Source organism: Coffea eugenioides, chromosome 8 (assembly GCF_003713205.1).
Source record: "Coffea eugenioides isolate CCC68of chromosome 8, Ceug_1.0, whole genome shotgun sequence".
NCBI lineage: Eukaryota > Viridiplantae > Streptophyta > Magnoliopsida > Gentianales > Rubiaceae > Coffea > Coffea eugenioides.
The window spans coordinates 46,863,054-46,878,685 of NC_040042.1; the positions used below are offsets into that span (position 1 = coordinate 46,863,054).

The 15,632-nt window shown below is 36.8% G+C and overlaps 1 protein-coding gene across 2 annotated transcripts; it reads left to right on the forward strand.

Moving 5' to 3' along the window:
* The first annotated feature begins 10,103 nt into the window (after positions 1–10,103).
* On the forward strand, positions 10,104–15,024 carry LOC113781252 (auxin response factor 9). 2 transcript variants are annotated; one of them, XM_027327157.1, is made up of 14 exons: positions 10,104–10,726; positions 10,856–10,965; positions 11,197–11,292; positions 11,580–11,636; positions 11,729–11,881; positions 11,991–12,075; positions 12,209–12,299; positions 12,426–12,590; positions 12,690–12,803; positions 12,904–12,976; positions 13,066–13,219; positions 13,350–13,951; positions 14,094–14,281; positions 14,368–15,024. In XM_027327157.1, exons 1-14 carry the CDS (start codon positions 10,672–10,674, stop codon positions 14,504–14,506), a joined length of 2,082 nt encoding a protein of 693 aa, XP_027182958.1. In that variant the 5' UTR covers positions 10,104–10,671; the 3' UTR covers positions 14,507–15,024. The 2 variants fall into 2 exon arrangements, with proteins under 2 accessions (XP_027182958.1, XP_027182959.1); XM_027327158.1 differs by having other exon boundaries at positions 13,422–13,951.
* The last annotated feature ends 608 nt before the right edge of the window (positions 15,025–15,632 follow it).

Consider the following 15,632-nt stretch of genomic DNA (forward strand, 5'->3'; position numbering starts at 1 on the left):
AAGCTCCAGTCGAGATCAAGTTTCATGGACATGCTTACCCAGGTCAAAAGAGTTTTGAGGATTTGTGGAACAGGGGGGGGACCAAAATCCCACTAAACTTTGAAGCCTCTCATCACTCTCTCCCATTCTTACATCCCTCTAAAAGCTTAGCTTAAACCAGATGACATTTGCTTATACATGGTATGGAAACAATTAAGAAAAGGGGCCATTCAATCCAAGCCACTCCCATCTTTAAACATCCTTTTTGTCCATGATCGTCCTCACATGCATTCATTCCAGTTTAAAATTCTACTCATGCACTCATCCCATTCTATGCTCGGAAAATGATACTTTATTGTAAGCTTAAACGAATTTTGAAATTAAATCTACATGGCTTTTCTATTGTACTTTTACAGCTAGGATACATGGAATCGAATTACTTGTTTTATGCCGCAATACTAGGAATTACCGGAATTAAACTACCACTAACCATGTATATGATTTTGTGGGCGCCATGACGTACGTACAGGTAAAAAGTAGTTCAAGAAGAGAGTACAAAAGTGTACATGTCATGCATCCAATGATAAAAGCGTATACATTATCAGTAATGCATAAAAGATTAGTTCTATACATATATATAGATGTGTGTATATATTTGGCATCAACCATTGTTGGCTAGGGCTACAGCCAAAGGAACACCCAACCAATTGGTCTCCACATGGAGTGTGCAGTCAAAAGCATTTGAGTCCTGCCACTAATCATCTTTTCTCTCACTTTCTCATCACCCAATCTGTTGATTTGTCAAGAAAACAAAAATTAGCCATCTTCCTGTGTGTCCTGTCCCTACTAAAGTTGTAAATCATCCCCTCTTGAACATCTCAAATCACATCATTCATCATTTCACCATATACTACTACTGATGTTGATTATACTCCCAATGTTTTCCGGGCTAATCACGGACTAAAAAGCAGCCCCTTTTTAACGGGAAAATGTTGCAGACCATGGGGAAGTCGAACAAACAATAATATATTTTCCACCCCTAACAGAAAGCCACATTTGGAATTTTATCAATTATCAGCTTAGGACATCCAACTTTCTTTTTTTTTAAGGGGCAATAAGGTCACTAACGACTAGCATTAATTATTATTATTCTTACGGAAAAAGCAAAAAATTCGAGTACAATTGGACAGATGTCGGCTGATAAAGCAAGGCATAACAAATCTACCTTATTGCCTGATTATGCTCCGGGACAGACAAGCGCACACAAAGCCTCGATGTCATTGGCTTGTCCTTATGTTCGCCCGCGTTTTTCTATAATAATATATAAATAAAGCTCCAAACTAAAGGCTTAGACAACTAATCTGGGACTCTTATCACAGTTAGTTATTATGAAATTAATTCCACCGTACATATGCCGATGGTCCTATCAAAAGCAAAAGATCATGAAGAAATTAAAAGGATAAAGAAATTACTCGATGGAAAAAAAAATGGTAAGGATTTGGTCTACGCTGGTGAGCATTATTAACATCATGGACGGATGAAGTTACATCACTCAGATAAAAACTCCAATTTAGCCTCGTCGCAATTTCTTCGAAACTTCTTGCTAGAGCACACCAAGGCCGATATACTATAAGTCTTTGTTTTTTTTTGAATTTTTTTAGCAGAATAATGGTGAGATTTAAGAGACAACGAGGAGGAGTTAGAAAGGAATTTGAATCTAAAACTTTTAATTCTTTCGTCTCAATCTTGATTTTTTTTTTAAAAAAAAGAAACCTTTCCGACATCGATACGTAGATCATGAAGTTACACAAAGGATCAAATAATGACCTGTGTAATTTATATCGGCAGGAGTTGAAAAATCAATAAAAACATGTGCAATACGTACTATGTCGAAGTTGTCTGCTTGCTCCCACGTGAATGGGCTGGTGGTTGGCGCCTCTTTCTCGGGACCGTCAGGTCCTGGGGTCGAACCTCCGCAGCAACATCGATTTTTCCGTGCATCTAACGTGCTAGGTCTGGTTGGGGCGCTAGGCCGGGCCGGAGTGGGATTAGTCGGGCCGCCTTTACGGACTTGACCCGGACACCCACTCCGTCGACAAAAAAAAAAGAAGTTGTCTGCTAATTGTATTGAAAATTCTTCAAACCTTAGTCTGATTACGTGTATGTGTTGTCTCTAGCCAACTGGGCCTGATACGGATATGAAATTGCAACTTGCTGGTTCTGTGTTGGGTGCGGAAGGGTATCTTGGTTTATGACCTTTGTAGGGTACAAAGAGTTGCTTGATGAGTAAAAGATGCAAAAGTACCCGTCATTGAATAGTTTACTGTAATTAATTATTTTCTTCCTCTTTTATGGATAAAATAATATTTGTTAATTTAAAGGTAAAGAATCAAATTAATTAAAGAGACTAAAACTTTCTCCTGTAAGCTGCAACTAACTACTGTGGAATCAACTGGAAAAAGCAGCTCGCTCAGCCCCTCCTGTAAGATGCGCATCTTTTTCACGTTAACCTATTTTGATTCCATATTGGAAGACTTTTGGTGTCATTTTTTTTTTCCCCTTTTAACTGTCGCAGTCAGTTATTCAAGAATTGTTATTCTAGCTACGCACTTGGGAAATTGAGATGCAATTATAATATTTACTGAGACTAGAATCTTATAGTAGTCTTAGACTTCCTGCACCATATTAATTAGTCTCTTGCTTATATATCCATATTAAAAAAAATGATAGCATTAGTCCCTTGCTAGGTGCAGGAAGTATTAGTAGTTACAAATGACTTTGACCTACAAATGCCTCAACCACCATTTTTTTTAGATACTATGAAAATATATCCATACGTTCATTCTTAACAGGAAGTATTACTAGTTATTCTTCAACTCCAATATTACTAGTAGGTAGTAATAAAAAAAAGGAAAATTTTTTTTTAAAAAAAAGGATTTTAAAAAATGGGGGAAAAAAGCAGGTAAAAAGTGAAGGATCTAAAAATGCACATTTTGCGTAGTAAGAAAACAGATCATCTATAAGCGAAGATGGTTTAATTGATGAAGATCTGTTGACAAGGGATTCAAGGGGTTAATTGGAAGAAGCCAACAACCCTTTTTTTTTTTTTTTTTTTTTTGTATAATCCACAAGTATCCGTATCCGTTTTACGGTCTGTGACTAATGCTATTCGAATTGGGTCAGCTCATTTGCGGGGAAACTCTACCAACCAACGTTATCTTTTCCATTTTCATGAGTTTCAAACTCGAGATCTCATGATTAAAAAATACAAACCCCTTTCGCTTGCATCAACGTCTATTGTTAAGAGGCCAATAACCTCGACTTTTCAGGGAACACCTTTGGAATAGGGTGGGGGTTGGGATGGGGTTTGCTCTCGGTCTGTCCCAAATGCAAATTGAAAAAGATATGAATGGGAAAAGTAGGAAGCACAGTTAAAAGTTGTACGCAATCATGCACACTGGACATATATGCATGGATGGTCCTCAAAATACCTATGTGCTGCATTTTAGTCCAGCACGAGGAGAAGCTATCACTATTATTATAGCTGCAACGTAGGACTTGGACTATTGCCTTTGACCATGTCGCACCATTCATGTTGCTTCTTGAAGAGCTAGGCATTTACTGTCCTACACATAAATGTCCGACCTTTGGAGCAATAAATTATTTGTCCTTTGTTTTGGTTGGGATAAATACTGTTCTAACTCTAGGATTATCATAGGGGCAACCAAGTCATCGTACGTGGTAGTAATATTTGGCCAAATATATTACTCCATCTACAAGCCCGGAAATCGTAATATGCCATATTCTACAACATGCACAAACTACATTTGATGTTGCACACAGCATCTATAAACATATACATCATTCCTAGTTGTGCATTAATTTTTTCTTGACCATTTACTTATGCAAATATATACATGCATATATATATATATATATATACACATATATATTCTATCAGAATTTTCAATTAGAGGACCCTTTGACTAGTTTGCTGCACTCAGTCCAATAGTATTAATGAGATTTGATTTTGTCATCACTGAAGATCTTGTGCATTAATTTTTTCTTGACCATTTACTTGTGCAAATATATACATGCATATATATATATACACACACATATATATTCTATCAGAATTTTCAATTAGAGGACCCTTTGACTAGTTTGCTGCACTCAGTCCAATAGTATTAATGAGATTTGATTTTGCTCTGTTTGGATTGTAAGTTATTTGAGATATTTTTACTGTAGCATTTTTTATGATGTGATGTATGTGAGATAAAAAGGTAATTGGGAAGATAAAAAGGTGTATTGAAAATTGTAATGATGATATAAGCAAACATATTTGGGGAAATAAAGGTCAATCCAAACAAACCCGTCATCACTGAAGATGTCATCACTTAGTCCAATGGTTGAGGTTGAAATTTCATAATTTATAGATTTTGAACTATAATCCCTTGATTCAGATGTTGAAACTTCAAGGTTTTAGAGATATTGAATTTTGATCCCTCTTCTTCCTCCCTATTTCTTAAACTTCATCCCTTTCCTGTTAGGAGAAAAAAAAATTAACTTGATTTTGTCATCATCCATTTACAATTCTATTAGTACTTGAGGAACAAGAAATATATGCCATGGTTATTTGATGCATATAATGGAGGAAGAGGTCATAAATGACGCGATTATTTTGCTTATCATACAAAGAATATTGAGGCATAGCTTGGATAAAGGGAAGCGAGAAGCCAGAGTATTACTTCTTTGGAAGGTTTCATACGTGAAAAACGAAAAGAGATGGGGAAATCCTAATCAAGCCCTTCAACCTGGTTCAGGTTTTCTTTCTTTGCATGGAAATGTAGCAGATCTTTCAAACAGTATCATGCAACATGAAAAATGTCAGCTTAGTACGCATCAAACCGTTCATTAACGAATTGAGTTTTTAAAATATGTACAAATAGCCTGAGCTTTTCTTGCATAAACTCAAAAGCATAGTTTTAGCTCTCGGCCGAGAAATCTTATTTATAATTTTGTGGTGCAAAAAGGACGACAAATTGTTTTTTGATTTAGATAAGGAGGCTAAAAACCTGTTTGAATTTGCATTTTTGGGGAGCTTTCAGATATTAAAAAAAAATACCGAAGTATTTTTTTGTAAGATGTGATATATGTGAGTTAAAAAATAATTAAAAATTTTAAAAAAAAATATTCTCACAAAAACCTTAAAAAATTATTCCACAAACAATGCAATCCAAACAAGCCCACATCTCTTGTCGCACGGTTTAGGTAGATATGTACATCTACTGTCATGCATAGTATGCATCCTTGTATTTGTCATAAGAAAGATCAATTTAAAGAAAATAAAAACAAATAGACTGCATTTACATGGTCGCAAACACAATGAAGTATAAGACAGATTGTTACTTCGCCCTCATTGTTTGCCCTATTAGAAAATGATGAGCACAAATTCTATTGGACGAGCAAAAGGTCTCTTTAAACAAATTAATTAAAATTGGCCTCATCCTGTTATACTTTCGCTTCTAGAGGATCTGCAAGTACTTCGCATTACCGGCTGATCTTTTCTAATTTTCTTGAAGGGACCGACAACTGCTTTTAGTGATGCAACATAAATCTTCGCTAGATTTTCTGGAATTTATAAACGTACATAAAGCCCTCATGAAGCTCAATCCCATTTGAATTTAGACAAAGAAGAACCGGTCAAATTATGTATGCATTGGTATACTTTTTTTTTTTTTAATGTTAATAATGCCTTCAACAGAAAAATCCCGGGTACCATCCAAGAAATTGCACGACCTGTAAAAATGGACTCATCCTCCCAACTTTGAAATTTATGACATGAATAATTATAAAACATTCTTTCGTTGTCAGAACAAAGTGAATAATTAGTTAATTATTATTGTCCACGATTTTTGACTTGGAATGCCCCTCCCCCAAAGACCCTTGTTTGGATTGTATTTTTTTGAATTTTTTGTAGAAAAATTGCTGTAGCGATTTAATATATATGAAATAAAAAGATAATTAGAAAATATGTTCGCGAAAAATGAAAGGTAAACTAAGCTGCATCCTTTAGCCATTGTGTTGGATATATAATACACTTAAACCACGATCAAAATCATAATGCTTTGTTTAGATATCCAAAAAATCTTTTGAACCTGCCAATGAGATTTTGATCAAGTAGTTAAAGCAAAAGATCATGAATTCAAGTTTTAATCACTTTGTATTGATCAAGGTTATAATCACTTTGTATTGATCCCACTATTGAGAATTACTTGTGAAAAATTCTAACCCTTTTTTGGACAAAAATGTACTTACTCGATGCCCGGCCGGCCATTCAACTGCTTAACGAAAACAAAAAAAAGAAAACCTTAAAGTATTGACTTGATAGTGAAAATTGATGTATATTTTCCAATTGTTATACTAGTAGTTGTTTGCTGGAGTAGCATATTCTTCACTTCCTCGCTGGAAAGTCAAGACCCTATTGCAGCTCCAATCGAAATAAAAAATCATCCCTCTGCACCAATTTCCAAATTCTCCTTTTTGTTTTTTTAGTGAATGCAATTTTTGCGCGGGGGGGAGCGTAATTACCCATTGATTCTTGGGCCAAAGTGTTATTAACTCTTTCGGAAAAGGGTACACATTCTCCTCTATAGTTCAAAGAAGAAAATGTTGTAAGTTTCTGGATTTTAATGTGTTTCCCATAAAAAAGCAGTCCAAACGAGCTAAGTTAAATGAGTAAAGATTGTTTGACAAAAAAAAAAAAAAAAAGAGTAAAGATTGATACAATCTTCATTGGGGACAAAGGTTAGTTTCATATACTAGTAGCATTTATGGATTGTAAATCTTGAAAATTAGCATTTGGGGAGCTACAGTAACAATAATAGTAATTACATACAGATACTTTTGGTGGAAAGCAGACTCTTTAGTTGGACACTCATTCAGATTGCCATTTTCTCTTCAAACAAACATTATCATATTTTTCGTTAGTTACTTTTTTTTTTACTTGATTTGGTTTACATCAAATGAAATCGTTATGCTAATACAAAATTTCAAAAAACAGCAATTCAAAAGTTAAAGTGCTTGGATCGGGATCGGGATCGGGGTCGGGGTTCACTGACATCCCTATCGGCAAGGACATGGTAGAACCTGCCTAGACGCGAATGAATCACGAGGCGCGGCCTGGTCAGGGGATAGTACGACACTGAACGACGCCGTAGGGTCATTGGAAGGGTAGTCCTGTGTGAGGTCGACTTGTCCATTTGCAGCAGACAAAAGATGCAATGGACAATGACTAACCTCAGACGTGTAGGGCCACTTCCACGTGGAGCCGTCAGATTAACTCTGTACCATCCAACTGGACCACTGCACACCAGACCCAACCCAACGCAAAACCCAGCCCACTCACCCAACCCGCAGAGAAATTATTATGTTGCTGGGTGGATGCCTGCCGCCCAGTAGTACTAATTACTAAAAAGAAAAACAGTGCCCACGTGTTGTGAGGGGTCCACTTACAAGATCAGAGGCTGTTTGTGTAAATTTGAGGTTCGGATATAATAAAGATCAAACGTGAGGCTATGAAAATCCACGGAAAATAAATAATTGTAGAGTAATAATAATAGAGGAGCAGGAATTCTTTGCCGGGTTTACTTGAGCCAACCCTGTTGCTTGCCGGGAAGCAGACAACCAATGGGACGGCGACTCACTTTGAAAGTGTAACGGCAGCTACACGTTTCCCCATGCCTCCGTTTGCCCCTTTCCTCCTGCCGTTCAACGTAATACGATCAGGGGCTGTTTTGGAATCTTATCATTATTAGCCCGATTAACAACGTTGTACGACAACTCATTCTGTTTTCGGGATGAATCGTACGGGAGCATCTTGTAAACAATAATGTGTATTTTGTCATATGAAATATTAAACAATCAATGTATTATCACCTTAAATTTTAGATGATGGAGTATCTCTTTAGCTTTTTCTTTCTATTTCGCAGTTTACAGCCCGTTTTTGATAAATGAGTTTTTTTTTTTTTGTATTTGTCTAAAATTTTATTATAACGTACTGTAGGAGTTGTAAAAAAAAATTTTAAAATATGTAAATTTTTGAATATTTTAAATTATATAATTTAAAAACTTTAATGAGTTTCCTGACATTATTATAACTAAAGTTATTAAAAAATTTAAAAAAAATAAATTTGGCAAAAAACTTGTTTGCCAAACAGGCCTTACTACATTTGTTAAGGTTGATGACAAACTTTTTGCCTGACACTTACATAATATGTTAAAAAGTATTCACTAACGTTTTCAATTTTTAAGAAAACACCAAATTTCATGCATCCTGTTACATACGAAAACTTTCTAATGAGGTTTGTGTGGGTATGCATTATTTTGATTCTTTTTCCCCCTCTTTTTGAAGACTCTCAAAACACGTTCCATTTATGTCATATTACAAAAAAAAGGTATTATCAGTCTTAAAACTTTGTCAAGTGAATTGTTTTGTTTCTGTACTATAACATGTAAATGGTTTCATTTATAATAATCAGTCTAGATTATGTAGCATGAAAGGGACATCTACGCTGTCGAACAAAGTGTTTGACAAAAAAAAAAAAAAAAACGCTGTCGAACAAAGTAATTTTTTTCATTTCTTTTGGGGATATATATAAAGAGAGTACTCGAGTTTTGGGGGAGGAAAAAAAAAAAAAAAAAACTCGATTGTGCACCACTATTACTAATATAAGGACATTATTTCAATTACAAGATTTTAATTACTAGCCGGTCTCCACTAGGAAATAAAATAATCATGCGTTTCAATTGATCCATGATATGATAAAAGCACGTATAAAAAGGAAAAGAAGCATTAATTGTTTAATTAGTAAAGTATTAACCATGATGCAAAAGCATGGCCCATGGAAGGCTCAGTCAAGCAAGCCTACTTATATCCCTTAATTAATAAATCAAAATAATCTAATCCAAGGAGTACATAGTAATCCTAATCCATCCTTCATCAACAAGACAATCGTCGTAACCGTCCATTTGCATTCAAAAATTAATCTTACCCATGGTTTGTTAGGTTAGCCCAAGACAATACACCTACGAAAAAACAAACTACACTCCACTCCACGTATAGGTTATCCAACGATTGTCATTGTCAGAGATATTATATTATTATCTTATCGGATTAATCTTTTCTACACTGACAGTGTATACACTATCAGCATTAGATGAATGATAATTATACACAATTTAAATTTGAAATTCAAGTTTTACACACATATCATGAATCAAATGGTGATGGTGTATACACTGTCAATGTATATAAGATTTGTACTCTTATCATTATTGGGCAGAAAACTTGCATAAAATCACACATTCACATCTATAGGGTATAGAAATAAATTTATAAAATTAGTTGTGAGTTGAATATAAGCCTAAATCTTTTTTTTTTATGCGCCTTCAAGGCACAAGATTAAAATAGAATGCGATGTGAGCTTTTACACAAAAACATAATTGAGAAGATGAACTTTAAAATTTAAATTCTTGTGGCATCACATAAATAGTAATTTTAAAAGCTACAAATATATATAAAACTCTTTCAATTGTTATTTTTTATTATTTAAAAATTTAAGTATAAAACAAGAGGCAAAATAGATTTAGAAAAAAAAGGGGTCTAAAAGCAGCAATTAACCTTTTCAAAATTAAAAGAAAAAATAGTACGCAACTTTAAAAATTACGAGTCTGTCTATAACATTCTTATTTTCCTTCAAAGTTTTACAGTGAGCACGCCATTTTTCCTTTTAGCATTTCTTCCTATATTTGACGATCAGAAATAGAAAAATCCTAGGAAATTACTTTTAAAAAAAAAACAAAAAAAGAAATGCCTCCTGCATTTGCATTTGCCTGGGGTGGTCCAGGGACCACGGGCCCACACAGGGTACAGATCCATGCAGTAGTAGGCCACAGTACCCCCAGGCCCCAACATTTCCCCCAGCCCTCCTTTTACCTCAGCTCCTCCCACGTCCCAGTCCCCACTCTCTTAGGACTAGTACTGCTACTGGTATGCTGTAATACGCACTACACGGCTACACCACCACAGCTAAAAAAAAAAAAAAAAAAGTAAAGCCGACAACCAAACCACGTTTGAGTCTAAAGGCCAAGATAGACAGAGAGAAAGCAACAAATCAGGGCGTATATTAAGCTGTTTTTCTGATTTCTAACGCCGTTTCTTGCATTTGCCTTTGCTCCTACAGAAGCCAGAGTCAGAGAGGGAGAGGGAGAGAATAGGAGAGAACTTTTTGAGGTTCCTCTGCTTAAGCTGAAGCTCCAAATAGAGGGGGGGAAAGAAAAGAAAAGAAACTGGTTTTCCGACCAACTTTAACGGCTAAAGATTGGATTTTTAACTGTTCTCCATCACCGTCGGTTGGAATTGTAAAGCGAAAAGTTCCGAAAGCCCTTGCAGCAGTTTTAACTTCCATAGTAACGGTTATTTATGACACTGTTATTTAGTGGGTTTTATTGGGTTTTTGTTGTTCTTAATATGGTGTAACTGTATCACGAGTTACTAGTTCACTTTATTAGGGAAAAGGGAAGCTTGTCTTTTTAGCTTCCGTTCATGATTTAAGAGGGTTGGAGGATTTATTTGGTTTTTCCTGGTTTCTTTCATCATCATCATCATCATCAAAAAGTCTGCCTTAGTTCATGGCTAGTAGAGGGTCTTTAATTCAGCAGCACCAAAGCAATGGCTCAGTCGAAGGTCAATGTCAATTTGAGTCATAGTTTGTTCTTCCTCTTCTTTTGCTGGGTTTCTGGATAAATTCTCTGAAGCACGTGTTTTGTTCTTTTCCTTTTCTTTGTTTTTTTTTTTTTGGGTTGGGATTTTCAGGTCAAGATGATCTGTATACAGAGCTATGGAAGGCCTGTGCCGGTCCGCTGGTGGATGTGCCAAAGCCTAAAGAGAGCGTTTACTATTTTCCACAAGGTCATATGGAACAAGTAAGTGTTCTATTTTCCCTTTTTTTTAAAAAATTAATTTGTTTTTTAAAACAAACTAAATGTTCAATTTAAGTTCTTTGATGGGATTGTACGAGTTAAAGTGAAAAGGAGCTTTGAAGTTTCTTTTTATGGGAAACCATTTTTGCTCCAAAATATGATGATGTTTCAAAGTTCAAACTTGCTCCTTTTGGGGTTTGACGTATTTGCGCACACCTTTTGGGCTTGTATTAGTTGGAGGCGTCAACAAATCAGGAGTTAAATCAAAGGATTCCGATGTTTGGTCTGCCCCCAAAGATTCTTTGCAACGTTGTTGATATTCAGCTTCTGGTATGCTTTCCATATATCATCTGATGTTCTAATTTATCCACCTACTTTTGGACTGCCCTTGTAATTTTCTTTCCTTTGGCCGCTCCTTTTAGGTAGTGTATTTTAGATTGGAGACTAATTTAATTTTCTTTAGTTACTGAAAGTGCTTAAAATTTTGTTGTGAACTATCTGTTAGTTTAGACCATGATATATGTGTTCTTCATCGCCTAAATTCCACAGTGGTAAGAAAGTTGTGCAGTTGTTAGTCGTGCAAGAAATAATCTTTTTCCCTTTTTATCTATCGATAGGCTGAACAGGAAACTGATGAGGTTTATGCACAGATTACTTTGATACCAGAACCCGATGTAAGAACATAATTTAACTGCTGTTTTTTTTTCTGAATTAAAATTCATATTTGAGTTGGATGTAAATTTAACCATTCGTTAAAATCGTGTAGCACACTGAGCAGACTTCTCCCGATTCATGCCCTTCTGAACCTCCGAAGCCTACAGTACACTCCTTCTGCAAGGTTTTGACTGCCTCCGATACAAGCACTCACGGAGGATTTTCTGTTCTTAGGAAGCATGCAAATGAATGCCTTCCTCCCCTGGTAGTGTCTTATTGTGTATGGCATGTTTAATTTTATCCGTACATCTAAAGTTGACGCCTTTTTCTTGATACCTGCTAGTATTTGATGAACTCGACTTCATTTCTGCTAGGACATGACACAGCCAGTTCCTACACAGGAACTGGTAGCCAAGGATCTTCATGGCACTGAATGGCACTTTAAACATATATTCAGAGGTGACGTTTCATTCTTCAGTTCTGCAGCATACTTGTTTACTCAATTAACATCTTTCGGATAATTTTTATTTGACTTTTGATTAGTCACCTACCATGCAACTAAATCTGTGTCCATCTGACTGTAATTGAACAGGACAACCGCGGAGACACTTGCTTACTACAGGATGGAGTACATTTGTTACTTCTAAGAGATTGGTAGCTGGAGATTCTTTTGTATTTCTCAGGTATTTTCCCCATGATGAATAGAATCAGGCAGAGACATGCATGAACGTACTTGTATATTTAGATAGATATCTAGAAATACATCTTTCTTTGTCCATAATGGATATGTCTTTATGAAAAATTTCTAGGGGTGCAAGTGGAGAGCTACGAGTTGGAGTCAGACGCTTTGCTCGTCAACAGAGTTCTATGCCATCATCTGTGATTTCAAGCCATAGCATGCACCTAGGAGTTCTTGCAACCGCATCTCATGCTGTTGCAACTGGAACCCTCTTTGTTGTTTACTACAAACCAAGGTGCAAATATATGTCCTCTTTTGGACTTGAAATAATCGTTGCATGCAAAGCCTTTCTTAACAACATTTAATTCCTTTGTTGTGGAACCACATTTTTCAGGACAAGTCAGTTCATCATAGGATTGAACAAATATCTAGAGTCTATTAACAATGGTTTTGGTGTGGGCATGAGGTTTAAGATGCGATTTGAAGGGGATGATTCTCCTGAACGAAGGTAGGATGGCATATATACTCTTGATTAGGTTGAATGATTTCTGGATAAATCTTCTAATATTTACTCGTTCTCTTACTACTCGTTTTAATATTTTGATCAGATTTAGTGGCACCATTGTTGGTGTTGAAGATATTTCTCTTCAATGGAAAGATTCTAAATGGCGGTCATTGAAGGTCAATACGTCCTGCTGGTCATCTAATTTCGATAGGCTTACTGTTTTTTAGAATAATTGGGGGTTAACTTGCTTTCTGTTTATGCGCAGGTTCAATGGGATGAACCTGCATCCATAACAAGACCAGAAAGGGTCTCAGCTTGGGAGATAGAACCTTTTGTTGCTGCAGTACCTACAAGTCTAGTTCCATCAGTAACGGGAAAAAACAAAAGGCTTCGATCACATTCTGAACTTCTACCACCTGGTGAGATGAGCTTTTGCAACTTAATTGTCTTTATCCTCGCTCGGTTCTTTAGATAAACTGCAAAAAGCAACAGCTCGGTTCTTTAGATAAATTGCAACAAGCAACATTGTTTCTTTCTTGGTGTTCATAGAAAGTGCATCTTCAACTGCATCAGCTGTTTGGAATCCTCCTCATGATTCTCCTCTTGGAAATGGAACTGCAGAGTGTCCCAGAAGCCAACTTCGGTCTGCAAATCAGAATCATATGGACATTAGTTGTAGTCAACTCCAAGGTAGCAGGAACTGTAATTTAAGGACACATGCAGAGGGGGACTGGCTATCTTCTTCCCAGGGAAATACTTCTGTGAGTAGGTTTGCTGATGAAACGGAAAGCAAAAGTACCATTGCATGGACTACCTTTACCAGCTGTTCAGCCACCCCGGCAAAGTTGAGCAACCACTCTCAGTCTCATCTTCATGATGGCAGGAAGCCTGATACTGTTGCTAGCTGCCGATTGTTTGGCATTGATCTGATTAGTCCTTCAACTGGTGCCCTTGATAAAGAACTTCTGAAACCAGTAAATGCCTCAAATATCACCACTCAAGAGTGTTTGCCAAACACATTATCTGGCTGTGGTTCTGAACATAAATCTGACCTCTCGAAGGATTCCAAAGATCAAATAGTGGGGCAGCTGCAGTTACCATCAAAGGAGGTACAAAGCAAGCAGAGTGGCTCAACAAGGAGTCGTACCAAGGTATACAATGCCTGGAAGGGCTAAAGTGGTTTGCCCTTTTTAGTGATGTATCTTGTGTTTGAGCATTTTTTTCACTTTGCAAGTGATTAAAAGCCAACATTTTTTCTTTTGTCTGTTTTATCTTTTGGAACCCTTTGTAAAGGTTCAAATGCAAGGAGTTGCGGTGGGCCGGGCAGTCGACTTGACAATGTTGACAGGGTACAATGAGCTTATAGTTGAACTGGAAAAGATGTTTGAAATCAAGGGAGAGCTTAGCCCTCGCAACAAATGGGAAATCATCTTCACAGATGATGAGGGGGATATGATGCTCATGGGAGATGATCCGTGGCCGTATGTTTACTTTTTGTTGTTCACCTTTAATTTAGCAATCTAACCCACTTTTTCTCCTAGAGTAACAGTTCAAAACTTTCTTGCAGAGAATTCTGTAAAATGGTCAGAAGAATCTTCATTTGTTCTGGCCAGGATGTTAAGATAATGAGAGCAGGAAGCAAGCTTCCTCTACCTTCTGCGGATAATGATGGAACCACTTTCAACTGGGAAAACGGTGAAGATTGAGTAGGGAGCAACCCTTTTGTTTACGCCCCTCACTCCCTTTATTCTTATTGTCTCTTTTGTTACTTATCCCCCCTCGTATCTTGCAATTATTGTGTGGCGGGAGGTGTGGAAGGAGGCGGTGGTCATAGTAGGCATTGGTGGAGAGAGATGTGGTTATTTAGTGTATTATGACTAAGGAATGGGATAGAGTGCTTTCCAGTCTGACCCCCTAGAGGAATAACGACGAAGTTGTTAGCTAGTTTGCTGCCCAGTTTTGACAGCAGTCGAAAATTCAAACCTAGATTGAAGTTCGGAGTAAACGGTATCTGTACGTAGTACTAGGATCTATTAATGAAGAGGTAGGGTTATAGCCTTGTGTATATCAAAGGTGTTTCTGGTGAATGCGGTTTGGTGTAATATGTAGATATGTATGAAGTTTGGAGATTTATTCTTGCATCTGGTGATTCAGAAGTTGCAAGCTTCTCTTTGCAAGTGTACTGAATTGAGTTCAATATCAAAAGCTTCGCGCTTTTTAATCAGTGTACTGCCTATCTTCACTCTCTCTTTGCTCACGTATCTGACATATCTCAAATGCTGTATCAACTCTTTTATTTCTTCCCTGTAACCAAACTGCATCCTTAATGGCGACGAAAACGGTCGTATGCTGCATCTTTTCTTCACGTTATAATACAAACGGTGCGCCAGATGTTAAAAAAAGAACCGATAGCACTATTTGACCAGTGGTAAACAAGAAGATTCTATGCATGGCGGTGTGGAACGTGCTTAGGAATAAAACTCTCCGAGTAGGAGACCAGACGAGACATTTCGTGGCGGCTGAGCCCAGGTGCAAATAGCTAAAGAGAAGATGGTGATATTTGAAAAAGGGGGGCTTCAGTCATTTCGGGGCCCCTTAATTAATGTTGTAAAGGTGGAAAACTACGTGATCCTCTGTCCTAATGAATTGGAGGTACGTAGGATAGCATCAGGAGAGGAGAGACATTTCAAGATTGGTAGGCGAGGGTAGAAATAGAATCAGAGAAAGAAGTCTTCGGGATGTGACAATGGGTGCGTTGACCTGAATTGACTTCGCGGGACAAAATAGTGTTGGATAAATGGCTACAACAATGTTAACACTATCTGCTTGAGT

Excerpts from the sequence above, each read along its gene's own strand:
- LOC113781252 (XM_027327157.1), top strand. The coding sequence starts at position 10,672 with ATGGCTAGTAGAGGGTCTTTAATTCAGCAGCACCAAAGCAATGGCTCA. Across the intron at positions 12,804-12,903 it reads GATGATTCTCCTGAACGAAG|ATTTAGTGGCACCATTGTTG; the intron begins GTAGGATGGCAT and ends TATTTTGATCAG. Across the intron at positions 12,977-13,065 it reads CTAAATGGCGGTCATTGAAG|GTTCAATGGGATGAACCTGC; the intron begins GTCAATACGTCC and ends GTTTATGCGCAG.